General features: G+C 56.8%; 1 protein-coding gene across 5 annotated transcripts in view; it reads left to right on the top strand.

The window, feature by feature from the left end:
* DOT1L (DOT1 like histone lysine methyltransferase) overlaps positions 1-27159 on the top strand; it is a 65435-nt gene that overhangs the window by 20425 nt on the left and 17851 nt on the right. For 4 of the 5 annotated variants that reach the window (XM_077860625.1, XM_077860624.1, XM_077860627.1 and 1 more), the window contains exons 3-14: positions 4221-4295; positions 7346-7409; positions 8578-8806; positions 11069-11163; positions 11678-11740; positions 18405-18460; positions 20623-20702; positions 24420-24488; positions 25172-25278; positions 25663-25704; positions 26606-26716; positions 26839-27073. In XM_077860625.1, the coding sequence (XP_077716751.1) occupies positions 4221-4295; positions 7346-7409; positions 8578-8806; positions 11069-11163; positions 11678-11740; positions 18405-18460; positions 20623-20702; positions 24420-24488; positions 25172-25278; positions 25663-25704; positions 26606-26716; positions 26839-27073 (1226 nt within the window). Of the gene's footprint in view, positions 1-4220; positions 4296-7345; positions 7410-8577; positions 8807-11067; positions 11164-11677; positions 11741-18404; positions 18461-20622; positions 20703-24419; positions 24489-25171; positions 25279-25662; positions 25705-26605; positions 26717-26838; positions 27074-27159 lie in introns of those variants that run through there. The other variant, XM_077860628.1, reaches the window with a different exon arrangement.

Genomic DNA, 27159 nt, shown 5'->3' with positions numbered 1-27159 from the left:
ATTTGGCCCAGGGCGCGATCCCGGAGACCCGGGATCGAATCCCACATCAGGCTCCCGGTGCATGGAGCCTGCTTCTCCCTCCGCCTGTGTCTCTGCCTCTCTCTCTCTCTCTGTGACTATCATAAATAAATAAAAAAAAAAAAAAAAAAAAAAAAAAGAAGAAGTAGTCTTTAAGTTTTACAGATGAGTGCTGAGGTGTTTATGAACGAAATAACAGTATCTGTGGTGTGTTTCTGAATGATAGGGAACAGGTGCAAAAAAAGCATTTGACAAAAAGTCTCTGTTCATGATAAGAGCCCTCAGTGCAGGCCTTGTCTTACTGTGGTGACCTTAACCTTGCTCACCTGGTCTACCATGTTTCTCTGATGTGTAGTCTGTGTTTTTCCTTTTTTTTTTTGACTGAATTTTGATTTGCCAACATATATATAGTGTAACACCCAGTGCTCATCTCATCAAGTGCCCTCCTCAGTGCCCATCACCCAGTTACCCATCCCCCTGCCCAGTGTTTTTCCCTTTTTAATTAATAAATACCTTGGAGGAGATCCTTGGAGACCATGTAAATACCTCATCTTTCCTTGGACTTTTACTGCAGATTTTGGTGTCCAGAGGTGGGTCTCACCTGCCGTGGCTGGTTACTGCTTTGTTCTAAAGGTGGGTTTCTCTCTCCTCATTCTCTTCACATTTTGGACTGCGAGTCTTCTATAAGGAAGAGCTGTTCTTCCATATGTATTTATTTCATTCTGTGGGCTATAACCCACTACTGCTATTTTGTCACTCACATTGTTCCTCTGCTGGCCATTTGGGGCTCTCTCGGTGTGTGCCCTGTCCTTGCCCCGCCTTCCTGAGTACATCCTCACTTTCTAGAATCACAGATGCTTCAGAGTCATCTTGAATTTCCCATGTTCCAAACCTTTGAATCAGCCACATCTCTGAGGAGCTCTGGTTTCTTTTTATTGGAGAGTAGTTTGTGCTATTTTTTGAGATGGAGTTGTTTGTCTTCTTCTTGCTGAGTTGTGAGAATTCTTGACATATTCTGGCAGTGAGTGCCCCATGAGAATACTGTATTACGCATAGTGCTGCTTCCACTTGACTAGTGGACGTCTTCAGTGTGTCAGTTCATTTTTTGGTGGTTACTCTTCTGGGTCACGTCCAGGAGACTTTTCCTGCCCAAGTTACGAAGGTATTCTCTTTTGTTTTCTTCAAGAAGCTTTGTAGTTTCAGCTTTTGTGTTCAGGTTTAAGATCAACTGTGAATGGATATTTGTGTATGTCAAATGGGGGTTTATATTTGTGGGGATTAAGATTCATTTTTTTTTTTTTTCTATTCAGTTGTTCCAGCTTCATTTATTAAAAAAGACTTCCTTTTCCCCATCAGACTGGCTTGGTGCCTTTATCAGAAGTCAGCCTGTTGAGGGCAGGCCCATTGGCGCAGCCCCAGTGGTGCAGCGGTTTAGCACCGCCTGCAGCCCAGAGTGTGATCCTGGAGACCCAGGATCCAGTCCCACATCAGGCTCCTTGCGTGGAGCTTGCTTTTCCCTCTGCCTGTGTCTCTGCCTCTCTCTGTGTGTGTCTCTCATGAATAAATAAATAAAATCTTAAAAAAAAAAAGAAGTCAGCCCGTTGAGATGTAAGTCTGCCTCTGTTCTGTGCTCTGGCTCATTGATCTCTCTCTTCTGTACTCCAGCAACACATTCTCTTGGTTACTGGAGATTTACAGTGGGTCTCAAAATAAGGCAGTTAAATCTTTTAACAGTGTTCTTTTTAAAGATTATGTAGGCTCTCATAGATTCTCTTTGTATGTTAGTTGTAGAATCAGCTTGTCTGTTTCTCAGCAGGCCTACTGGGCTTGTTCTAGGAATTCCTTAGAGTTGGCAGTTCAGTCCAGGAAGAAGGGTCATCTTAACAACGTCGAGTGTTCTGTTCCATGAACATAGTTTCCCTTGCTTTCCTTCATTTTTGATTTGTCTCAGCAATATTGTATAGTTTTCAATATTAGAAGTCTTGGAAAATTTTTATTAAATTCATCACTAATGGGGTGCCTGGGTGGCTTAGTCACTTAATATACAACTCTTGGTTTCAGCTCAGGTTGTGATCTCAGGGTTGTGAGATCGAGCCCTGGGTTGGGCTCTGCGCTGGGCTAGAGCTTGCTTGAGATTCTCTCTCTCCCTCTGCCTCTGCCCTGCCCCTGAATGCACTATCTCTAAAATAAATATGTAAAACTTTTAAAAAATTATCCTTAGGTATTTATGTTTTACTGTTACTTTAAATGGCATTTAAAAATTTTAACAATTCTTTGGAGCTGGTATATGCATACATAGTTCAGTTTTGCCCATTGACCTCATGTCTTGTGACCTTGCTCAATTCATGTAAATTCTAGAAGCTTTTATATAAATTCTTAGGGGATGGCCTGTGTATCGTATTGTGTGTCTGTGAATGGAGACGTTTCGCTTCTTCTTTTTTAGTCTTTATACTGTTTAGTTATTTTTCTTGCCACTTGCTGCTGGCTGGGGCCTGTCGTAGGGTGTTGAAGGGAAATGGTGGTGGCCTGTGTCCTTGCCTGTCCCCACCCTTCTGGGAGTGCTCAGTCCTGCACCAGTGGTGTGGTGGCATCCGTAGGACCTGTACCTTCCTGTACTGTCAGGTCTCCTGACGTGCACCATGTGTGCTGCTGAGCAGAGAGTTTACCGCAAGGACATGCTCATGAGGAGGGAAGGGAGGGAAAATTCGGATGTATTAGAGGGACCCTTGGGCAGGTTGATGCTTGGAGGTGGGCATTGCCCAGCTGGCTCTGGTGACTGTGAGTGTGAAGGGGTCTTGTGGGGAGGGGCTCCAGAGTATGAGGTGGGAGTATGTGTGTGTGTGTGTGTTTTGGGGGGAACTGGTGGGACATGATGATGAAGGAAACTGCTAATTGGACTCAGCACCTGCTTCCTGCTCTGGTGAGGGAGTCTGGCTCAAGGACACAGGGACACAGGGATATGGGACGCCCATAGGACAGCACAGGGCATCCCTCCCTCCTACTGGAGACCTCGCGTCCCCACAAAGTGGAGTTGGCAGGGAGGCCACAGGCAGAGCAGGACAGTGGGCATGTGGTCACAGCCCCACCTCACTCCACCTCTTGCTTCCTCAGAGTTTTTATCCTGCCTGGGGCTTGGGTTTTGTCTTAGACGTTTTCTGTATCTGTTGAGATGATCACTTTTTACCCTTTATACTGTTAGGTAAGGTGAGGAGTAGTGATTCTTTCCTGCCATAAACCCCACCTGATTAGCATGTATTGCTGACTTCAGTTTACTAGTGTTTTTAGAGGACTTTTGTGTCTGTGTTCATGAGGGATATTGGTGGGTAGATAGCCTGTTCTACTCCAGTTTTGCCTCCCTCTGGTTTTGGTATCAGGGTAACATTGGCCTCATAAAACTGAGAACGATTAGTGTCACTCCTGCTTAAATGTCTGGTAGAACTGTGCAGCAAGGCCAGCGAGACCTGACGTGTCTGTGGGAACGTGCTTGAGCAGCGAGGCAATCTAGGTGTGTAGTAGGCTCAGGGCTGTTCCGAGATTCCCTTTCTTCTTGTGTCAGTTTTGCTCATGTGTCTTTCCAGGAATTAGTTCATTTCATCTAAGTCCTCACATCCCTTGGCGGGACGTTTTCCATCACGTCCCGTGTTTTCTCTGGAAGATCTGTAGCATCGACTCCTCTCCCGAGGCTCTTTGTCAGGGTTGCATTGGGATCCAGCAAGGGTGACGCCTTGGGGTTGGCAGGTGTGTGTTTCTGTCCTTTACTGTGTAGGCTCCCTCTGTGTCTGTTTACTGTAGCGTGTTAGCTGAAGAAGCCCCCGTGTCCTGGGGTTGGGTAACGCATGGCCTGACAGCTGCTGGCTCCCGGTGCACGTGTTGCCATCCAGGTTCTCTGCCCGAAGTAGGCTGCTTTCCTTGGCTCTGTCCCTCATGGGCCAGGAGCCCCCAGGAGCCCCCAGCAGCTGACAGTGACACAGGGACGGGAGCTCCCCAGACCGCGCGTGAAGCGCAGCTTCATCCATGGCATCACATGGTTTACCCTGAAGTAATACGCATTTTCTCTTACACTAGTTTCTCTTGTGCATTTTGAGTTGAATGATGAGGATTTTTTTTTTAAGTGTTTGGGAGTAAACAGTGACACAGTTGAGAGTAAAAAATAGAGCGTGAAGAATACTCTTCACTGTTGTTTCTGCTTTTTTGTGTTTCAGATGGGTCTGTGAAGAGATCCCAGACCTCAAGCTTGCTATGGAGAATTACGTTTTAATCGACTACGACACCAAAAGGTGAGCAGAGCTCTGCCCGAGTTGCCTCTCCATGCTTGCTGGGGACACAACCTCTGATCAGCTCTTCTTCGACGGTGCAAGCTGGTCTGAAATTTCCTTTTAGAGTTGGCTGTCGCCTCCACAAAGTTATTTTGGTAGGAAATGTTTATCAAATATTGGCAGAGGCTGTCAGAGCAAGGACGTAATTGGAAATGCCACACTGCGGAAGCGGCGCCTGGTATGTGTGAAGTCAGGCTGAGCTAGCCGCCGAGTGGCCGTCCTCCCTGCGGGCGGCCACCAGCAGCCAGCGTTCCCACCCGGGAGCCTCTGTGCTGGCCTCCCAGGGCTCGGGCTCTGGCCAGTCCGTCTGGGGCCCAGTTGGGTTTGGTCTGTCACTGTGTGTCCAGCCCCTTGGCTACCTCTCACAGTTTCCTGCAGGCACGTCCTGGATTTCAGAGGAGAGTTCTGTGGGTGGAGAAGGGCGAGGCCATCTCTGGAATGCCTGCCTGGAGTTTTTGTTTCTCTTTGAGAAGGAAGGCTGACATTCCGTGCTCCTGCCGTTTTAGCTCTTGGCAGGCTTAGAATCGGCACTGAAGTCTTCCCTGAAGGACTGTAGTCATCTGTGGGCTTTGATAGCTTGCTCTTGATAAGGGATGCAGCCCAGAAGAGGCCCAAAGCCCCTACTAGGACCTGGCTCCCAGGTGGGGTGTTCACCTGGTCTTGCTTTTGTGTTTGAAGGGCTTCTTGGTCTGTTTGTCAGCCCCGATCCGGTCCCCTGGCCTCCTGCCTTGTTCCCCATTTAATCATGAGCCCAGCATTTGAGAAAGAAAACTATGCTCACTCCTCATCCAGAGTGTCACGTGGTGTGCGTGCAGCTGGCAGCATGGGCCCGCACTGAGGACTGGAGTGAACCTCTCCCGCTTCCAGGGTGAGAGTGTACCCAAGCGCTGATGTTTGGACATTAGCCATTTGGCCAGGGAAACACACCTTCAGTAATGGGTTGACTGCTCTGTGCCTGGCCAGGAGCAGCCAGGGCTATTAAGAGTAGTTTTGCTACAAGTTATTTGAAGGGGGGTGTTTGAGGTTCTTCCGTCCTGTACTCAGATGGCTTAGGAAAGACTGGAAGTGGGCAGTGGGCAGCCAGTCTGGAGGCATCCATCCGAGGGCCTAGTGTGGCCGCGGGGTCAGGTTTGTGGTGGGGCATCCCCATTTCTCTCAGGCAATGTGGCGGCAGGGCCCGCCCACAGCGTCTGTACATCTTCCAGGGGCAGGCCTCCTCTGGGGTGGGCCGAGGTCTGGGTGCTCACAGCTGTCCAGGGCGAGGGGAACCACGAGGAAATAGAATTAAAAAGTAGTGCCATGGTTTTCCCCTGAAGGCTGCATGAGAAACCAGGGGTCACAGGTCTTGGATCTTTCATTTTACAAATTAGGAGGGTGAAGGAGTGTCACCCAGACACTGGACTCCGGGGTTGAGAGCATTGTGGGGGCTGTGGACTCCTGCGTCCTGGTTCCACCTGGCTTGGCACTGAGCTGGGGAGGTGGCTAAACCACCTGCAGCACCTGTGTCTGTCCTGTGTCCTGATTTCACCACGTTACCCTGGGGGTTGCTTTGTCACTGTCCTTTGTGAGGACCCATCAGGCTTTGGTAGCGGCTGCTATTCCTGCTTGCTCTCCACTTCTCTCGCTTTTCCATCACGGCTGTCGTATGGGAGACCTTGGACTTGCTATAGCAGAGCCAGCTTAGTTGAATCCTTCTACTTCTGTTGTAAAGGGAAGGTGCTCGTGAGCTCCTGGGGTGGATCTCATGAGGGTAGTTTTGCTACAGCGTCTGTGCATCCTTCTAGGGGCAGGCCTCCTCTGGGGGTGGGGGAGGGCGGGGGCGAGGCCTGGGTGCTCACAGCTGTCCAGGGCGAGGGGAACCACAAGGAAATAGAATTAAAAAGTAGTGCCATGGTTTTCCCCTGAAGGCTGCATGAGAAACCAGGGATCACAGGTTGAGGGATGAAGGGCAGGCCACCAGCAAAGATGCAGGAGACAGTGGGGCGGTGGCTTGGGGAGCAGTGTGTGTCCCCAAGCCATTGTGTGGTCATTGCTTCCTGTGTCCCATGTGCATAGGGGCCTCTTCCGGGCTCCTGGCGTCCAGCTCAGGGAGGGAGCCTCCTTGCTGCTGTATACGCATGTAGGTGTTACAGAAAGAGCCCCCTGGGTGACTCCCTCTCCAGTACAGCACAGACACGTGAAGCGTGTGTCCCCACCACCCCCCACCCCTGCACTCTCCCATATCAGGCAGGTCCCTCTCAGCGGGGCATCCCGGGCACTGTCACAGGCAGACCAGCATCCCTGGCCCCACCCCTTCCATGCCAGGAGCACCCAGAATGTCTGCAGATGTCCCCAGGCTTTGTACAGTGTCCTGGGTTAGGGGATTTCATTGAAAGTCATATCTAGAGTAAAAATGATAGGTTTGGGAGAGTCCGGTCTCACTGAAAAACTGCCAAGCAGGTTCTCATTAGGCCTCTAATAACATGCTACTTACATCTTTGAAAGTGTTGGAAACTGTAGGGGCAGGTGCTGGGCAGTGTCCTCTTCTGCCAGCCTGAGAGTAGGGGGCCCTTTCCTCTGCTGGGTGGCCCCCATGACCATCCCGAGATGGAGGCCCCCTCCAGCCAGGGAAGGAAGACCCCGTAAGGCCCATGCACACTGCCCTAGGGCAGTAGGCCCAGCCCACTGGGTGGGGAGTCAGGGCCGGCCTGGGTCCTGACTGCAGGGCTTCATGAAGGCTGTGCAGAGCCCCTTTTCTCACCTAACACCTGCTGGGCACACCGTTGACCCGTGATCCATGGTCTCTGCAGGCTGCCCTGAGATACATGATCTGGCCACGTAGCCAGACTGCTTCAGCCCCAGACTCTTGGCTCAGCCTTGCTGTGCACGTGTGACCTCTTCCTTCTCACCAGGGGAGAGCTGGCTCTGCCTGTCCATGAGCCGTCCACCCCCCCCCCCCCAAGAGCCCCGCCAGGCCCCTGTGGCTTGTTCTGAGCTCCATAGTGACCGGCGCCTTTCCTTTGCCTTTTCAGCTTCGAAAGCATGCAGAGGCTCTGTGACAAATACAACCGTGCCATCGACAGCATCCACCAGCTGGTAGGTGGCCTCTGTCCTCCCCTCATACCCCTCTGCTTATCGGGGGCATGTGCTGGAGTGCTCAGCCCAGCTGCCCATCAAGTTTCCTGGGTGGTTTTAACGACACGCCTCACAGACCCCTGCCGACCACCCCGGAGTGTGGGGGTTCACACTGTGGCGTGGGGCCGGGTACTGCTGACCACCAGTGGGAGGCACCTGGGGTGCTGCTGTTGGGAGCAGGCTGGGGGTGGGGTGCATTCTCAGCCCCTGTCCCCAGCATGCTGGGTGGGCATCCCCAGGGTCTCGAGTGCATATGTACCTTCACATCGGTGCCCCGTCCCCACAGGCTGAGACAGGTGGGTGCGGTCAGGGGCCTGCCCGGGGCTTCTCCTGTCCCTCAGCCAGTTGTGTTAGGAGTGTTTTCCTGCCTTCCCTTTCGGACATTCTGATTATGGAGAGGCCTGGCGCTCTGTCCTCACCTCTCTCTCTGCCGTGCTGGGGTCTGGGGAGCCTTCGCTTGGCAAAGAACAGACAGCCAGGTTATGCCCCGCCACGAAGTGGTTCTAGTGAGTGTGTCACTCCTGTTCCCAAGGATGTTTCACTGTCTAGGCAGCATGGGCTCCTGGTGAGGGGGCGGTTCTCTGGCAGGAGCCTTGCTGTCAGGGGAGCTATGGCAGGGTGTTGGGCCGTGCAGCACCGAGGACCTGGCAGTCATCCCCATCACTGTTACTGATGAGAGGGGAGAGGGATGCTGAGTCAGACGAGCATGTCTGGGCCTCCTGTGCCGGAGACTGGGGTTCACAGAAGTTCTGGGTGTCAGCTGTGTGGGTCCCCACCCACTGCCTTGGTCCAGAGCCCTCCCCTTGGTTTTGTCCTGGGCAGAAGGTGGGGCCTGGGGCCTGGGGCTGACCTGGGCCGCTCAAAGTGGGCAGCCGCTACTCACCTGCACGGCGGAGGACTGGCCCTAGGCTGGGAGGGCCCTTGGGAGCCATCGGTGCTGCCGTCACAGGCTGCAGGTGGCCGAAGGACGGCTGCCGGGAGTCTAAAGTGGGCAGATTGAAAGGTTAGGGCACCAGGCCTCAGAGGCGCCCCAGAGCCGACTCCCTCCTCGGGCTGCATGAGCTGAACAGGGTGCGGGCCTGGGCCGTCACTTATGTGACATGTGCTGGTGTTTTATCTAATGTCCTAGTGGAAGGGGACCACTCAGCCCATGAAACTGAACACTCGGCCGTCCAACGGGCTCCTGAGGCACATCCTGCAGCAGGTGTACAACCACTCGGTGACAGACCCCGAGAAGCTCAACAACTATGAGCCCTTCTCCCCGGAGGTGTACGGGGAGACCTCCTTTGACTTGGTCGCACAGATGATCGACGAGATCAAGATGACCGAGGATGACCTGTTTGTGGACCTGGGCAGTGGTGAGTGTGAGCAGACGTGCTGTAAGCACCGCCAGGCTACCAGGCCCCCGGAGATGGAAGGGACAGCTCGGTCACCACCCTGTGTCACCCACAGCTCCTCACGGGGAGTCGCCCCTCCGTGCAGCAAGCCAGTGCTCTGTGCAGAGGAGAGGCCAGTTCCTCCTGCTCTCAAGGGCCCCTCCCTGTCTCTCACCCCTACTCATATTGTGGGACTTGTTCTTGGCTCAGAGGGGATGCCAGTGACCACCTCAGACCAGCCCCCCATGTTGCTGGGAGCCTTCGCCCCTCCTGCACACTCCCCGGCTCTCACCAGCCGCCCCCTCCTTTGTGTATGGGTGGTCCTCCGGCACCAGCATCTCCCGTCTCCTGAGGGCAGGGGCCTGGCCTCGGCCTAGCCTCGCAGGTGTCCGCACGATCAACTATAAGCTTTACTGAACAAACACCTCGGCTTGGTTGATTCCCAGTGGGACGTGCCGAGCTGACAGGGCTGACATGGGAACCCTGTGCACAGCCCTCCCCTGGGGCAGCTCTGCCACCTGGATGTGACCTTGGTTGACACAGAGCCTTGTGCTGCAGATTCAAAGTCCCGTCTGAAACCGGCCTGGCCTCGGTGCTTGGAAAAGGGCCAGCACACCAGATGAGGACTTGTTTGATGTCATCATTAGTTTGAGCCTTTCTAATTTAACTTAAATTCACATTTTAATAAATGTGTATATTTCGGGGGTGCCTCGGTGGTTCAGTTGGTGGAGCGTTGGACTCTTGGTTTTGGCTCAGGGTCGTGGGATTGAGCCATGTGTCAGGCTCTGCACTTAGCAGAGAATCTGCTTGGGATTCTTTCTCTCTCTGAAAAAAAAAAAAAAAGAATTCATGTGCTTCTAAAATCAGTTATCTAAAAGACCATGGAACTTACCTGTACTAAAAGATTTAGGGGCAGCCCAGGTGGCTCAGCGGTTTAGCACCGCCTTCAGCCCAGGGCCTGATCCTGGAGACCCGGGATCGAGTCCCACATCGGGCTCCCTGCATGGAGCCTGCTTCTCCCTCTGCCTGTGTCTCTGCCTCTCTCTCTCTTTGTGTGTCTCTCATGAATAAATAAGTAAATCTTAAAAAAAAAAAAAAAATTAGGAATCTTGAAAAGTACCCACCCAGCTTCTCGTACCCAGCTCTTAACACCCTCCACATCGCTGTCCATGACCCTTACATCCTCTTGCTATGGGCCTTGGCATTTACTTTGTGTTTCTAAATAGTGGGACTTTTCTTTCTTTCTTTTCTTTTCTTTCTTTTCTTTTCTTTTCTTTTCTTTTCTTTTCTTTTCTTTCTTTTTTCTTTTTTCTTTTTTCTTTTTTCTTTTTTCTTTTTTCTTTTTTCTTTTCTTTTTCTTTCTTCTCTTTCTTCTCTTTCTTCTCTTCTCTTTCTTTTTCCTTCCTCCCTCCCTCCCTCCCCCCCCTTTCTTGCTTTCTTAAGATATTTTTTTATTCATTTAAGTAATTTCTACTCCCAATGGGGGGCTTGAACTCACAACCCTGAAATTGAGAGTTTTGTACTCCAAGGAAGCCAGCCGAACACCCTGGTGTGCTTACTTTTATTGTTTGAGTATATTCTATTCAAAGTGTGAACTCAAAGGTTCCCGGAATGTATCAGAGGCACAACAGTGGAAGGAGCTTCCTGGTGCACATGGTGTCGCAGCGGCGCTGGAGCACCTGCAGACTGCCCCTCGTGACGCTGACAGCTGGGTGTATTGGTGTGTTGGGCCTGCTCGTTGGGCTGCCCAGTGATGCCACCAGATGACAGTGGTTTGGAGACCCTGTTTCTGTGTGCAGGGGGCTTCTCCCGCAACCTCCAATCCCGCATCAAACCCCAGTCAATGCTGAGCATTCTCAGGGTGATTTCAGATTTGGCCAGCCGTGCCGCACCGCGGTGGTAACGCGGGAGCCTTCCGGAGGTGTTACTGAGTCTCGGGGAGCTGTGTCGGCACAGTTGATGCCACGTAGGTCTTGTAGACAGAGAGCAGGTTCCCACTGCAGGAGCCCTGGAGTGTTGTCTGCACGAGGCAGTGTAAGCCAGATGGCCATCCGCTGGAGGGGGCTCAGCTCACCAGCCCGTCCTCACTGACCTTAGGGAGTGCTTGGCACCTTCTTGGAGAGCCAGGAGCCTCTGTCCGTTGACCCCCATGGCCAGCACCCGCCTGGCTGGGGCCTCGACTCTGCGTAGGTGGCGCCTCTGTGTTAGGGGGGTACGTCTGACAGTACCTCTCTCTCTCTGAAGGAGTGGGCCAGGTTGTGCTGCAGGTCGCCGCGGCCACCAACTGCAAACATCACTATGGCGTGGAGAAAGCTGACATCCCAGCCAAGTACGCGGAGGTGAGTGACTCTGGAGTGGGACATGTGTGTGTGCATGTGTGTGTGTCTGTTATTTTGAACCTTGTTTGCCATGACCCATGGGGCGTTGGGAGGGAAGACAGAACGAGGTGGGCGCTCTGGGGGCTGCTGGGTCTCCGCATGCACATCTGGGCCCCACTGCGTGTGCTGCCAACAAGGACTACAGCCTCGTCTCCCCCAGGCTGGGCCTGTCTCCTCCAGACGCACCGTGGTCAGCAGGCATCACCGCTCGGCCTGTCTGCCTGGGGTGGGGTCCGTGGGGTCTGTAGGGGGTAGATGCGTCTCCAGAAAGGCCTCCAGAGCATGTGACCCACACTTCTGGTGGACGCTGCAGGTGCCACGGGGTGTCCTCCCCTGCGACCCCTAGACTTATCTGGGGCTTCTCAAAGGGCTTGTGTTGAGGGCTGGTAGGTGGGCAGCCCCAGCTTGTCCCAGGGTGGGGGCAGGAAGGGGCCGAGGGGAGGCGCTGACGGGCTGTCGGATCATTCCCTTGCAGACCATGGACCGAGAGTTCAGGAAGTGGATGAAATGGTATGGAAAAAAGCATGCAGAATACACAGTGAGTGCCATCGCTCCATGCCCCTGCGGCTAACGATCCAGCTCCATTTCCGTGCCTCCTCCTCCCCTGACCCGCCGTTCTTCTTCGCTCCTGGGGACGCCCTCCCTGCGTGGAGCGCGGTGTGCACGGCCGAGCTGGGCGTGCAGTGCTGTTGGGGGAAGGCCCGCTCGGCATCAGCAGTACCCTCTTCTCTTCCTGCCTCTTCCACCCTTTCTGGGCCTCCTTGGGGGGGCTACAGCTGCACCTACCCCGCGCTCTCTGACAGCAGAGGTGGCACATGGCGGCGCCCCTCTCTCCCAGCCCTCAGCTGCACCAAGGCAATCGTGTGCAGCGTGTCTCCAGGCACCTGGTGGGTCTCAGGGGCCCTCTTTCCATGTCGTGCATGCGTGTTTTGTGGCAGCAGCGCAGGGCTGGGCAGTGGGATATGGACAAGGCGGCCTCTTCCCTTGTCCGCTGGCCAGCTCAGTAGCATCTTCTTCTTGCCTTCCTGGCAGCATGAGACCTTGAGCGTGAGTCCCTCCTGGCCAGGCTCAGGTTTGGGGCGGCACACACCCCCAGCTCTCTTGGCTGCTGCTGTGCCTCAGCCTCCATTGCTCGGCCCAGCCTTGCGATGCCCATGTTCCTTGGCCGAACAGCATTCCAGACCCCTGGCCTCCTGTCCAGGGCATCTGGGTCACGGCCTGAAACGTGTCTGGGCCCAAGCCTCATCCTTTACTCTCTGTTGCTGTGGATACACTGCGGCCGTACAGCCTGCACCCACTTGGCCGCTGCGGGGACACCCGGACAGAGTGTGTCCAGACCGGATCTTTAACTCATCCTTCTCTCCCCATCTCAGGTCATTACCTGCACATACCCAGAGCTCGAGGCCCAAACCACTGAGATTCCACTTGGTTCCACGGCCAGCCCTGTTGCTCCTCCTTCCTGGAGATGTCTTACAAGCGTTCACCTCTTGTACTCTCCGTTGTCACCAGCCCAGAGCAAGCCATCGCGTGGGGTGTTGACTGTTGAGCTGGAACCGATCGATGTTCCTTGTTGCGTTAGGGGACTAGAATAAAGCCTGTGATCACAGGCTGGGGGTCGGTTGGGGTGTGGGGAAAAAGGGAGAGGGCAGGTTTCCCCTTCTTCAGGACAGCCCTGATGGCTACTGCTTGCACAAATGTAGTGTTTGAAAGTCATCGCCAAGGCCGATGTCACCCGCACTTGCTCCCTGGTGTCTTCTGGGAGTCGTACAGCTCTGTTTCGTGTGTGGGACTGGGAGGCTGTGGGGTTGGCCCCTGGATCCTTCTGTCTGCACGTGGAGGCCTACCTGTTTGTGCCCCGTGAGTGCAGCCCTGCCCTTGCCCTGCTGCCCAGCCTTTGCTCTCTGTTCACTCCCTCAGCAGCCCAAACCGCCTACCTTGGCTCTGGAGCGAGTCTTCACTCGGGCAGCGTCCGCCCGTCCTCTGGCCTGGGTCTTCTTCCACGTGGTGCTGGCTGCTCTGGGGCCTTCACCTCCCCAGATAAACTGTAGAGTCAGCTTGTGGGTATCCATCTCAGAGCACACAGGGATTGGGGTCGGGATGGCATTGAATCTGCACGTCCGCTTGGGAAGAACTGACCCCTGGACAGTATCTCGTCTTCCTGCCGTTGGACGTGGCCTGCCTCGCTTTGTAGTCTGTCACTGGTTTTGTTCATCTAAGTTTGGTGTTTTGTCTCCTGTAGATCTTGTACGTGTTTTGCTGGATTTATACCTAAGTCTGTCAGTGTGTCTGTCTGTCTTGGTGCTTGTATAAACGATACTGTCTTTTTTATTTCAAATTGCGCTTGTCCGTTGCTGACGTACAGGAAAGCAGTTGGCTTCTGTACATTGCACGGTCACAAACGGGAACACCTTTACCCCGTAACGTTGCCGTAATGGCTTATTAGATGAAGGTTGGTTTGTTTTTCTGGATTCTTTCAAAGTTTCTATATTGATGATCGTGTAATCTGTGCACAGAGGCAGTTTTACGTCTTCCTTCCCAATCTGCATATGTTTTATTTTTCCTGTTTCACTGCATAGCCAGCGTAACAGCAGGTATGTACGGCATGCTGCCAAAAAGCAGTGGTGAGAGGGGCGCGGTGGCCTTGTTCCTGATCTTACCAGGAAAGCTTCCACTTTCTCACCACGGAGGTGATGTGAGTTTGTAGGTATTTTGTGGGTGTTCTTTATCAGGTTGACACAGCCCCTTCTTAATTTGCTGAGAATCTTCATTATGAATGGGCGTTGGACTTTGTTAAATGCTTTTTCTGAGTGTGTTGATGCAATCCTGTCTGTGATCTTTCTTCGGCCTGTTGATGTGGTGAGCATTGGGTGTCCAGCCGGCCTTGTGTGCCGGGTCAGTCCTGCCCAGTCGTGGTGCATGGTGGTTTTCACCTGTGTTGTTGAGACTGCGTCTGCGTCTGCGTCCACGAGAGATCCTGGCCCGTAGTCCGTCCTGTAACGTCCTTGGGTGTCCCTTTGCTTCTGTTCTGCTCTTCTGGGCCAGGACTTGCATATCCAGACTGGGGCCCGGCTTCTCCTCTTTGTCTCCTGGGGCAGTTTCCTCTGGAATTCTCTGCCTTGTGTGAAAGGCGAGCGGTCCGGCCTTTGTGCTCTCCCGTGCCCCCACGTCTGAGGCTCCCTGATGTCTGCTGTTCCGGCTGCGTGTGCAGGAAGCCCAGTTGGCCTCCATTTCCAGGGAGTTGCTTCCCGCATTTTCCTGAGTCCATGACTTCCTGAAATGGAGGTTTCCCCATCTTAAACTACTTCTTGTTTCTGATGAGAAGGCCAAATAGCCACCAGCCCTCAGTGTAAAAGTTGTGCCACGTTTCTCAGAAATGGCCGTTGGTACTCCAGGCAGGGCTTCCAGGACTTTGTTTGTAGCTGGTTTTAGCTTCAGGCATGCTCCTCACGGCTGGGGCAAGGGGCAGGGGTAAGGCCTGGGAGGGCCACCTCTCCTTCCGCCGTCCTCCTTCCTTCTCTTGTCTCCGTCTGGGGTGAGTGGCACATCAGGGCCTCGTGGTGTGGTGGTCGGCACACGGGCCTCCCCATGTGGAAACCGTCTCATCCCTTAGGTCTCGTGTGGTGTAGATTGTTCGCTAGCCCTGCCGTGGCCCCTGTGAGGTGGCTGGGAATAGAATTTGGCTTGAAGGACACTTGGGCACGACCTTGGCAGTGGGTGTGTGGAAAAAGCTGGCCGCAGGACAGGCAACCGCCGTGCCTTTGCTGCTCTGTTGCCTGTTTCCAGAGGGTGTCCTGTCTCGAGCAGCCCGGCTCCGGGGGGGCGTGGGGAGCATGTGCTGACTGCTGAATACCCAAATTTGGCGGGAACTTATGTCTTAGGTCTTGTGAGGCCTTCCCCCAGCTTTCTGTGGCTTTGACCAGGCGTCCCTGTTGGCGGACAGAGTCCTGCTCCTGTTACTTAAGAATCTAAGAGGAAACAGAGCCAAGAGGAGTCTAAAAATAGCCCAGTGTGTGCTTCCAGGCCTAGAGCCTGCTGCTGGAGGCCAAGGGTTCCCGTGCGGCCGCCGCCTCCTCTGTTCCCCCCCTTCCCGCTCCCCCTGCCTTTGCAGAGGCGCCGCCCAGCCAGGGTCCCCTGCCAGCCTCGGCCTCCACCTCCCCGTCCTGCCGCGCAGTGGTGCCTGGGCGCCAGGCCCTTCTTGCCCGTGCACAGGCCTCCTCCTGTCACAGCCCCCATTCCTTCCTCCTGCATGGCTTCTGCCTGCAGGCCTGTGTCACCTCAGGGTGCTGCCTCTACCTGGGAGACTCTCTGTCCAGCTCCCTGCCCAGGCTGGCATCCAGGCCCCCGGAGCCCTGTAACACGGTAACCGTGCTGTTGACAATGAGCCCCATATGCTGCGGCGCCTGGCAGTGGGCCTGGTATACAGTAGGTTTCGTGCATTGAGAGTCTGTTACCTTGGGCAGCTGTGGCCTCAAGGAGGTGCCACGTGGGGATGGTGCTAGGGTGTCTGTGGACTGGCCTGTGCTGAGGCACTTCCGTACTCATGGTCCGGTGACTCTCTATCCTGGGCCTTGAGGGGCCTCCCTCTGGGCACCTGCCACCCCTCCAGGTTTGGCCACGTCAGGATGGCATCTGTGTGGCCCTCGGGGTGCCTGGGCCATGTCATCTGGGGCCCCATGCATCTCAGAAGCTCTGGCCCACCTCTGCTCTGGTCTCGGTTGGAGTTGGATCTCTGGGAGGCGGGTGCTGCCAAGAGACAGGGTCTGGTGGTTCGACTGAGCTTTCCTGCGTCTATGGACTTGCAGCAGCTCCTGGCACGTTAGCTGAGTAGCAGGGCTGCCCATGGGTGGCTCTTGCCCCCCTGATTTTGGGTGGGGCTGACCTCAGTCTCTTTATTCTTGGAAGCTGTGCTCTTTTCCCGACCAGAGAGTGTGTGTGTTCCATGCAGGCATGGACACAGCTTCCAGGACCCTGTTGTGGGACTGCAGTGGCTGGGGTGTGTGGCTGCACACACTCCCACACTCCACCTGTGTCCCGCCCTAGCCCTGCCTGTTGGCCCAGGGCCTCGAGTGGACCTGTGGTGCCTGTGGAACAGGAGGTGGGGGACTGAAGCCCTCTGCACCTGTGTGTGCCAGAGCCCTCTCCTACTTGGAGGGCCCAGTGGTGTTGGGGCCAGGCACGGGGTCCCTGGGCAGGGGCACAGGAAGGCCACACACCTCTCTCTGGCCACTGTTAACTCGGGTGCCCCAGCCAGCCAGTCCCTCCTGGAGGATCACGGGCAACCCATGCCCGGAGCAGAACTGCAGCAGGACATGGTGGGCAGCGCCTAGGACGGGGCTGTTCTCTTGCCTTGGCTCAGCAGTGCTGCCGTGGCCTGACAGCACGGCCTAGAGGGGGGCCCCCAGGAAAGGGGAGCCATGTGGACAAGTGCCTGAAGGCCCCGAGTCAGAGAGAGTGACCTGACCAAGTCAGCCCCGTGGCCCTGCCTTACACAGAGAGGATGTGAAGCACACGAGCTCAGGGTGGAGGCCTGGGGGGGCAGGGCGGGGACACCAGGCTCGAGCTCCCAGGGTCCTCCCCCGGGTGACCCACAGGACACGCTCAGTTCCCCCAACACGAGCCGTGAGTATGTGCGCGAGGTGTGGTCTCGGGGCTGGCAGAGACCCGGCACCCAGCTTCTCCGCGGGGGTCGGTCTCGGGGGGCCCTCTGCCCGGCTCGGCCGGGACCCCAGGCTCAGGAGGGCAGCAGGTGCTCAGCACGAACCCCGTGTCTGCACAGACGGCTCAGCCTGTGAGGTGGCGGGAGCTGGGCGTCCAGTTCCAGATGCAGCAGAGGGCGTCTGGGGAGGGGTCTCGGGCCCGCCGTGCCAGCGCTCTCTTGCACAGCACCAGTAAAATTGGATTTGAGTCCCTCCTGAGGCCTAGCAGGGCTGTCTTGGGGAGAGTGGCAGGTTCAGAAAGCTCCATAAGTGGGGAGAGTGTTTAGGGATAACGACAGCTAGGGTGTGGGCAACACCCCCGGTGCCTGAGCGCGTTCGGTGGGCTGTGCCCTCCCCTGATCCCCCTGCACCCTAGGTGGGATCTCTGCATGGGCTGGAGGGCATAGGATTGGCAGCTACTTCTGCCCTGGTGCACAGCCTCTGCACTGGGGCGCAGTGCTCATAGGCCTGTCTCTGCTCGGTCTTTCTTCGGTCCCTTTCTGAGTGACAGCAGGTCCACTGCCCCAGTGGGTGCCTGCTGTCTTCGTGAGGAGAGTGGGCCTTCCTGGTCACCCTGCCCCCTCCCCCCGGCTCCCCTAACCCTCTCCCCGTCTGTGGACTAGCGCGTCCTGGACGTGTCATACCCCATGGGGCCTCCTGTGTCTGGTTGTCTCCCTGAGCTTCATGGGCTGGGGGTCTGTCCCCGGGGCAGCGTGTGGGGGCCCCACTCCTGCTTGGCGCTGGGGGGCTTGCCTGTGCATAGTGGACACGCTGATGGAAGTTTTGGGTTGTTTCCATTGTTTGGCTCTTCTGAATTGTGCTGCCAGGACCGGGCGTGCACAGGTTTGTGGGGATGTATACTCTCGCTTCTCTCTGGCGTATGCTGAGCATTTTTAAAGAATAATAAAATTAGACTTCAACTTTTTGGTTCACTGGGTGCCACAGCTCTGGACACCTTGGTCAGTAAGAACTGGGTGCTCCGGGCGTCACAGTGCTGGTGTGCTGGGATGCGCGGCGTGGAGAGCAGGTGTTGAAGAGCGAGTGAGCCCCCAGGAGGCTGGTGCTGCGGGGGGTCAGAGAACAAGCCTTGGCCTCACTGTGTGCGGTGCCGGGGCGCCCGGGACAGTGCTCTGTGGCCTGGTCGCCTCCCGAATCACGACAGCTCTTCTGTGTGCTGCCCTGGCCTGCCAGCCCGCCTCTGTCCGGCCTACAGCTGGCTGAGAACCATGCGTGGCCGTGCCCCAAGCTCGCCCCCACCTGGCTCTGTGTGACTCTGCAGCGCATCCTCTGGCGTGGCTGGAACCTCCCTTCCCGCTCGGGGTCGCTGCACAGTGACTGCCAGAGCGGGGCCCTCACCCCGGGAGCCACCGCCACCTTGGTCGTATGTCCTCCCCACCTCAGTGACTGCGCTCATTTCATCTTCTCTCCGCGGGCAGGTGGGTGGGCAGGGTGCGAGGCCGGGTGAGGCCTCCTGAGTCAGCCTCCCTCCTGTTCTCTTCCTTTCAGCTGGAAAGAGGCGACTTCCTCTCAGAAGAGTGGAGAGAGCGGATTGCCAACACAAGGTAGGGCTTGGCCGGGCAGGCGCCCCCGGGGAGGGTGCGAGGCCACGGGGTGCACTGCGGTTCACACAGGAGAGGAGGCTGGTGGAGGCTGGCGGGGTCCTTGTCTCCCTGTCCCTCGCCTGCAGCAGAGCAGGTGGTCCGGGGGTTGGTCCCAGGGCCCCAGGGCAGGGCCAGGTGTGGCTCGACGCTCACACGTGCCAGTCCCCCGGCTGCCCGTCTGGGAGGGCGCTTCCCTACCATCTGGGCCTTGTGCTCAGCGTGTGGGTTCTTGCTGTGTCTACGCCTCTCCCGGCGGGGTGCAGGGGCAGGGCTCTTTCTCTGCACCCAGCGGTAGAGTGGTGTCCTGTCCCGTGCATCTGGGGTGCTGCGGCGCTGCCCACGCCTTCCTACAGACCTGCTGTGGGCCTGAAGCTGGTCTGCAGCCCTTCCCCTGGCCTTGGGCTGGGGGTGCTGCAGTGAGGTCATGGACTGGCACATCAGCCTAGATGCTGGAAGCCCGGGGACCCGAGAGGTGTTGCACGCCCCAGAGCCATTTTCCTGGGCAGAAGTCTGCTCTGCCAACGGTGGTCCACTGTTTTGGGGGCATCTTGCCATCTGTCCTCTCCCTGTCTGTCCTTCAGGTGTGCTTACTTACCTCCTGCTGCCCCGTAGTTCCCACCTGTCTACTGACAGGGAGAGCTGTGTCCTATTCTTTCCAGAGCATCTTCCTTTGTGGCTCTCCCATGAGAAGTCTTCATCTGAATTGGGTCCAGTTTGCTCTCCCTTGCTCACCATGTCTTCTTCTTTTTCCCGAGAGTCTCCTGCTAACCCCGTGGGCATTCCTGTCAGTGGGGAGGAACCCCCACCCTCATTGGCCAGCAGCATCCAGGCCGAGGTGTCACATCTTGTGGTCACTCTGGCAACATGAGAGCTCAAGGAACATGCACTGTCCCCCAGGCCCCTTTTCGTGCAGGCAGAGTGGAAACAGGTCTTGGTAACTGGAGAGCATCCCCCTGACGTCCCCCTGGGTGCTCTGCTTCCTAGCAGGGGTGTCCTTTCTCTTCCCCTACCAGCCCTTCTTGCTGGGGACATTTGTCTCTGCTGCTGGTTTCTCGTGAATGAGATGTGGGGGGGCAGCTGCCTCTGGAGCACCCTTCTTCCATCAGAGCTGTCCTTGGGGCCTTGGCTGGCACATGCCCTGTCATGGCCTCTGCCATCTTGAGCCTTTGGTGTCCAGCCTTCCCAGGCTCCGTCCCTGAGTAGGTACTGGGACAGGCCAGCCTCACTCCCTGTCGGAGCGTGTCCCAGCCTAGAGTCCCCTGTCCTTGTCTTTGCTGTGCGGTGGCGCAGGGAGAGCGTGCTGGGCTTGATCCACGTCTTCAGCATTTCTTCCCCGCCGCTCTGCCCGCTGCCATCCGGTGTCTGCTCCAGCTCTGATCAGGTCTTCTGTGACTGTACTTCACCCTGTTGCTGTGATGGTTTCCAGGCGTCTCGATTTTAAACTGTCGAGACTCAAAACAAGCAGCGAGGGGACGGCCATCAGCCTACTCTGTCTTCTGTCACTTGCAAAAGACGAAGTAAAGGTCCTGGGTGCAGTTCTGCCTTCTGCGGCATAGTTTTCGCTGCTGCGCGGTTTTTATCTGGAGGCAGGCACTTCATGAGGGAGGGCACAGCCTCTGCCCGAGTGGGGAGCTGCTTACCCGTGGGACTCGAGAGGACCGGTGGCACAGCTGCTAGTAGAGCGTAGCCGCCCCGAGAGCGCCTCTGCGCGCCCAAGGTGGGGCAGTCCCTCCCTGGCCACCCAGGTTGGCGTGTTCAGACCCCGGTGCCAGAGAGAGCCAGAGAGCAGGAGGAAGGAAGGAAGGGGCGAGCCACGCCTCCCCTGGCAGGGCTCTGCCTCTGGTCCTGCCTGTCCTCAGGCGGCTCACTTTCAAGTGTGACCTCTGTCCCTGCTGCCTTCCTGCCTAGGTGTCCTCATCCCTGTGTCCCCGGGTGATGTTTGAGCTGTCCGTGTTTCCACCCCAGGGACGTCCCAGGGGCAGCCGTCATGCCCTGCAGGCCCGGGTCCTGTCCCCAGGCTGGGGGAGCTGGCGGTGGAGGCGGTAGGTGTGGCGTGCACTGGGACTCTGTGCATGTGTGCAAATGGAACCTTCGTTTTACTCAACTGGAATATTATTTTGCAGTGTTATATTTGTGAATAATTTTGCCTTTGGTCCTGAGGTGGATCACCAGCTGAAGGAGCGGTTTGCGAACATGAAGGAAGGTAACGTACTTCCCCTTAACCCTGCCCTGTCTGTGACGGGAGCTGCCCCTGGGCCCAGGGATCGCGGGGTGGGTGGCCAGACTGACAAGCGGGCTTCAGGCTCTGCAGTTACACTCAGGTATCCTGCAGGCAGCAAGGAGCTTGTCAGGATAAGGATGTTCTCCGTACAAGCTTATGCTGGAGGGTGACTGAACTGTGACCTGAGATGCAAACTCGACTGGCACCCGTTTTGTCTGGTGACCCTAACCTAGGGGCCTCTTAGGCTTTTTCTGGTTTTTTCCCACATGTGGGCCCATATCCCCTGGCCAGAGCCGCCCCTGCTGCCATCCTCTGCCTTCCCATCCCTGCCGTGTGTGAGTCCCGGACTTGCCGTGGAGCTGCTGGGCACAGCAGAGGGGCAGGTCGCCGAAGGAGCTCGAAAGCCCATGCTCTGGTTCTCCAGCCAGGCTGCTTCCCTGAGAGTCAGTTGGCATTTAGGTAGGATTGAGTTTTCCTTGTGCTTGTGGAGGTTTCTGGATTTGGAATTGTGTGGGTGGTGTTGTAGAGTGAGGTCCTCTTCTGAGTCTGGCCTGAACCTTCTAGGTAGAAGTTTGTTTTCTGAATTTTAGCAAGCTGAGTCTAAGGCCAGTGTGCTGGGGTACAGTCTGGCCAGCAGGGCAGTCCTCCCTGGGGAGCACTCTGCTGTCCCTGGCTGCTCCCACGGCCCGTGGTGTACCTGAGAATGGCCACCCTGAGTGGTAGCCTTGAGACTCCCTCTGCACCTGAGGGGCGTGTACTGTGAGGCCACGTGCCCTGCTCCCAGTCTCCCCGCAGAGCCTGGATAGGGGGAGGGGGCTCCCTCGTGCTCCATCTTAGCTGCCAGGAGTGAGGGATCAGGGCCATGGCCAGGTACCAGGCAGCGCAGGTTAGGTGTCTCCTATCCCTTTGCTGTGCCAGAAACCCTCGTGCATTTGGGATGTCAGCCAGATGAGATCATCTAGTCTAGAACTTTCTAAGTAAGTGAGAGTGAACTAGTTTCATTTGAACACCAATTCAGGCCTTTGTAACTGCCACTGGATTGCAGTGTGTGTGCTCCGACTCCAAGCACAGGACGGAAAACTCAGTGAGCTCCTAGAGGGAAGATAGAAACACCTGTACCTTCTTCCGGGTGCAGGTCACTCTGGGCACCATCTGGAGCGCATGGGCCTCCGTGGGTCCTCCCGTCTGTCTCCCGTGGATGAGGGCCGTGTCGCCTGGTTGTCCGCACCCTCATGCCTATTGCTGTGTGTCTTCACTGAGCCAAGTGTCCAGGGTTCCTGGCTGCTGCATTTTTCGTTTCTCCATGTGAAGAAAGTCTTGGGAGACTTTCTGGCCTAGCTTGGAGACACTCTGAATCCAAAGTCCTTGGTCATCGCCCACTGTTTGAGGAGAGAGAGGAATCCACTGCTTGCAGGCACAGGCTTCCAGCCGAGTGCTCGGACCCCAGTCATGGACTCCCTCACAAACTCCGAGGATTAGCAGCAGCCAGGCTCTGTGGAGTGGCAGGGGCTGCTGCTGTCCTCATCGGGGCTCTGACCTCGGGTGCCCGTCCTTCTCAGGGTCCTCCTGGTGTGAACGAGCCTGGCCTCCCGGCCCGCAGCGTGGCACGCCCTGTTGGAGGAGTGGGCCGCGGGCTGTGGCCTTAGTGTGAGGTTGTATATGCGGCTCTCATGCTATCTGCGCGCTTGGGCCCTGTGGTCAGCAGTGTCCTTCCCAGGGCCTGGGCCAGAAGCCCCAGGAAGTGTCCTCATCCTTGGCCAGTCACTGCAGTTCCTAATGCAACTGCTAAAGCTGCTGCAGGTTTTCTAGATTCTGAGATGGCTTCAACATGACCTTGGCACTTCCAACTTGGGAGAAGCCTGTGTACATAGCACCTTCCCTGCCCCGTCCCAGCTGCCTCTTGTCACTAGTCCTAGGAAGGCCCTGCGTGCTCTCCTCATCTGTGTTCCTAGGAGAGAGGAACAGGATGTGTCCCCCCACGTCTCATTACAAAACATTTCAAGGGGGGACACCTGGGTGGTTCAGGGGTTGAGCGTCTGCCTTCGGCTTGGGGTGTGATCCTGGAGTCTTGGAATCGAGTCCCGCATCGGGCTCCCTGCAGGGAGCCTGCTTCTCTCTTGGCCTGTGTCTCTTGCTTCTCCCTGTGTCTCTGATGAATAAATAAATAAAATATTTTTAAAAATTATAAACTTTTCAAGGAAGTGAAAGGGTCACACAGCCACAGGTGGTTTCCAGCTGCCTTCGGCACTGACAGCTGTGTGTCATGTGCACGTGGCTCTGCATGCAGGTGATCGTACACATGCTGCCCAGGTTAGTCCCGATCATTTATGATAGCAAGTGGTCAGTGGCTGTCCCTGGGCACTGAGCTGTGCACCCCCATCAGGGCAGAACGGAGGGCCCCTCTACCTGTCACTCTCCTGCCGCCCACCCGAGGGCCCTCCTTCTGACTGTCTCATCCTGGGCCGGGCCAGGGGCCAGGTGGGCTTTTGCTAGAGCAGGGCTCCTCCATGTTTGTTGATGGCACCTGCTGGGCATCTGGGCCATTGTCTTGTGAGGTGTTGCTGCTCTGGTCTCTCCCTTGTGGTTTTCTGTGGGCAGGCTTGGGGGACCTGACGGGGTGGGACTGCCTGTGAGCCCTGCAGTCCCCAGCCACCTGACCTGTGGTCCTGTAGCGACGTGCCCTCAGGGGCCCCTCCCAGCTCCCTTGGCCCTTGCCATGTGGGCAGCACAGGGTGGTGTCTTCCTAATGGGAGCACCCAGGGGACCTCAGGGTTCATCCCACTTGGCACCACACTCTTCAGAGGCCCTGAGGGTTCTAAGTGTCCCATGGGACTCTGTTCAGCCTCTGGCCGCTGAGACTTTTGATGTGACCCGGCAGTCCCTGACTCTGACTCATTCCCTGGCACAAGGCTGCCACCTGACCTTGCACGTGGCCCGGTCTAGCGCTGCGCCCATCATCCTCTGCTCCTGCTGGGGATAGTTCTTAGGATGGTGGCTGGGTGTCACCGGCAGGAGTGTTTGTGCATGTGCACGTGGAAATGGATTCAAATGAACTTTGCCAACTTAAACGTAACATTATTATTATTTTCTTTGACTTTGTGGCTCTTTTCCCCTTCCTGCTGAGAACTTTGGTCTCTGTGAGCGTGCCTGTATTTATTTACAGTGTTCTTGGGGCAGATGCACTGTGAGCTCCCTGGTGAGCCTGCAGGTCCCTCTGTGCGTCTTTCTCTCCTTAGAACTCAGCCCGCAGAACCACTGCTGTCTGTGTGGCTGCCCCGATGACACGGTCAGGTGGTGTCTGTGTCATCTGGACTGTAGGGTTTGCTTTTGCCCCTCAGACTCAGTTTTGACTGTGGGACTCGTCCACACGAGGACAGAGACGGCGGAGGGGGCGCCAGCCTTCCCAGTGTGTCCTCACCGAGGGGTGTCCGCCCCGTGCCGGCGCGACCCTGCAGGCAGCTCTGGGTCTGCGGCCAACGCTGCAGGGCCAGCCCGGGGCCCGGGGCATGTGTAGACAGGAGAGCCATCCATGGGGCACACTTGCATGGGAAGGCAGCTCCTGGTTCTGCGGGGACTCAGTGCCGCTGCTGCCCCACTGCTCCTGGGGCTGCCGCTTCCTCCTCCAAGCTCCATTGTCCTGCTTCTGGTGCACGTTCAGGTGTCTCCCGACGAATGGCAGTAACTAGTTTTGTGTTTCAGGCGGCAGAATTGTGTCCTCGAAGCCCTTCGCACCTCTCAACTTCCGGATAAACAGCAGAAACTTGAGCGGTAAGTGAGGCTTGTGTTGCTGAATTATTAAGACACACGATTTTAAGTACCTGACGGGCGTCAGTGTGGGTCTGTGCCACTGGTGCTACAGACATCGGGGCAGGTCGTCCTCTGGGTGGCGGCCCCGGCCCCACCCCCTCGGTGCCAGGAGCACCCCATGTGACAAGCACAGACGTCCCCAGACATGGTCCTGTGTCCCCTGGGGGCAGAGTGGCCCGGGGCGGAGCTTAGAGGTCATGAGGACTCGGATAGCTTTACCAAGCACCTGTGTTCCGGTTGTGACTGGCCTGAGCCCAGCAGCGGCCCTGTCCCTGCATAGGAGGGGCTTGCGGCAGGGAGCCCGGGGGCCTTAGGGCTGCTGGGAGTTCCCGTAGCCACATTGTTGTTAAGTTGTCCCTCAAGTGCTTTCCAAAGTACTTTCCAAACCGTGCTTGTCACTGTTTCCCTTGGACAAGCACCTTGGGGTCGCTGTGGACGCCTCCCCGACCCAGAGCATGCTGGCGGCCAGGTGCCTCCGGTGGCCGGGCTGTACATCTCTGTCCCTTCCTACCTCATTGGGACCACCTCGCCCGGGCGTCTGGCGGCGTCTCGTGGGGGGGGGGGGGGAGGCTCCCAGAAGCTACACAGGGCCCGCTCTCACCCCGGGCGCAGAACGGGCCCTAACCACAGCCCATTGTGCGCAGACATCGGCACCATCATGCGCGTTGTGGAGCTCTCGCCCCTGAAAGGCTCGGTGTCCTGGACGGGGAAGCCGGTCTCCTACTACCTGCACACTATCGACCGCACCATAGTGAGTGCCCCACGTCGGGGGGTCCCACAGCCGGCCCTCAGCAGGAAGGGAGTGGGTCAGGAGCTTGGGGTCCCGGGCTTGCCCTCAGCCCTTGGGCATGGCAGCCTTGTTCCAGATGGCCTGTGAAGCGGCAGCCCCGCCTTGGTATGAGGGGACGGCGCTGTGGGGTCTGCAGGGGCTCACCCTGTGGGGGCCCCGAGCAGGAGGGCGTCAGGGCAGCCGTGCGTCCCCTGCTGGGTGTCCGTCTGCTAAACTGCGCCCTGCCCCATGAGATTGTCTGCTGTCAGCAGGCCCGGGCGGTTGGTTGCATCCTGACAGGGTTTGGGACTGATTTCTAATACAAATTTTTCTTTTCTCTGTTTTCTTTTTTTTTTTCTTTTTTAGCTTGAAAACTATTTTTCTAGTCTGAAAAATCCAAAACTCAGGGTAAGTGTGTTTCTTCCTTGCCTTAAAGACATGTGTTCCCTGCTTGTGGGGGGAGCCAGCTGTGAATGGCCCTGTGGACAGGAGCTGGTGTGAGTGACAGGGGCCTGGGGGCACACCGGCCTCGTCTTCAGAAGCTTCAGTATCACGTTTTTGGGGAATGAGTTGAATGAGTCTCTAAATGGGATTTGGCTGACGCAGTGAGCTGTGCCAAGTCCAGGACAGCGAACAGCCTTCGCGCTGTCCTGACCTGAAACCCAGAGGGGCCGGAATGTTCTGCGATGCTGTCCGGCCTGAATCATGGCTCTGGCTGCTGGTTCCCGCTGTGGTTCCCGTGTCCCTTCCAGCTCCTGCTCTGGCACTCCCTCCTGCGGCTTCATGGCCGCTGTTCATTTGCGTCCGGATTCAGTGGCTGTCTGGGCAGGAGCTTTGCTTTTTGGTGACGAGTGTCCAAGCAGGGGAGGCCCCCTCAGAGATGGCCAGCTCTGACCGCCTAGGCTCCCGTGTCCTTCCTACTGTATTTAGGGGCACTTGAGTCTTAACGTGCTGGCTGGCACCGTGCTTCCCCTTACCGTGGTGTCTCCTCCCGGAGGAGAATGCTCTTTGCCGCACGGGCCCTCCTTGGCTTGGGGAAGCATGCTGCCAACAGGAGGGAAGAAATGGCCAGGGTGGCTCCTCCCACCCTAGCACCAGGGTCCTGTACCATCCATGGTTGGAGGGCTGCCTGGTTTCTGACAGAACCAGGGGTGTGCGTGCCTGCACACGTTCTCCGGCTCCTCTGCACCTCCATTTCCTCACCTGTGCTGAAACGAGCCGAGCTTGGACTGGCCGTGCGCCTGGAGCTGCAGGAGGGGCCCCTGTGGAGCTGGCCCTTCTGCAGACACGGCTGACACTTGCTTTCCAGGAGGAACAAGAGGCAGCTCGGCGCCGGCAGCAGCGAGAGAACAAGAGCAACACGACCACTCCCACCAAGGTGCCCGAGAACAAGGCTGCTGTGCCTGCCGACACCCCTATGGTGAGTGCACGCCCTGTTGCCCCATGCCCCCGGCACCCCACGGAGGGCTCCCGTGTCCGGGCATACGCAGTACTTACCAGAGCCTGGGTCTCCCTTGACGTCCCCCACCTCCCATCTGGTAGGATTCTGGTGCCGAGGAAGAAAAGGCTGGGGCAACCACCATCAAAAAGCCGTCTCCCTCCAAAGCCCGGAAGAAGAAGCTGAATAAGAAGGGGCGGAAGATGGCCGGCCGGAAGCGTGGGCGTCCCAAGAAGATGAGCACTGCAAACCCCGAGCGTAAGCCCAAGAAGAGCCAAACTGCACTGGACCTCCTGCATGCCCAGGCCGCGTCTCAGACGGCAGCGCCCTCGCCGCAGGGTGAGCCAGCCTCTGTTGGGCCCCTCGGGCATGCAGTCTGCTGGTCCCGGCATTCCCCTTGCCTCCCTGTCTTGGTACGATGAGTG

This window comes from Canis aureus, chromosome 19, assembly GCF_053574225.1.
Source record: "Canis aureus isolate CA01 chromosome 19, VMU_Caureus_v.1.0, whole genome shotgun sequence".
NCBI lineage: Eukaryota > Metazoa > Chordata > Mammalia > Carnivora > Canidae > Canis > Canis aureus.
Note: the sequence above shows the minus strand (reverse complement) of the source record. Positions and strands in the feature narration are given on the sequence as shown.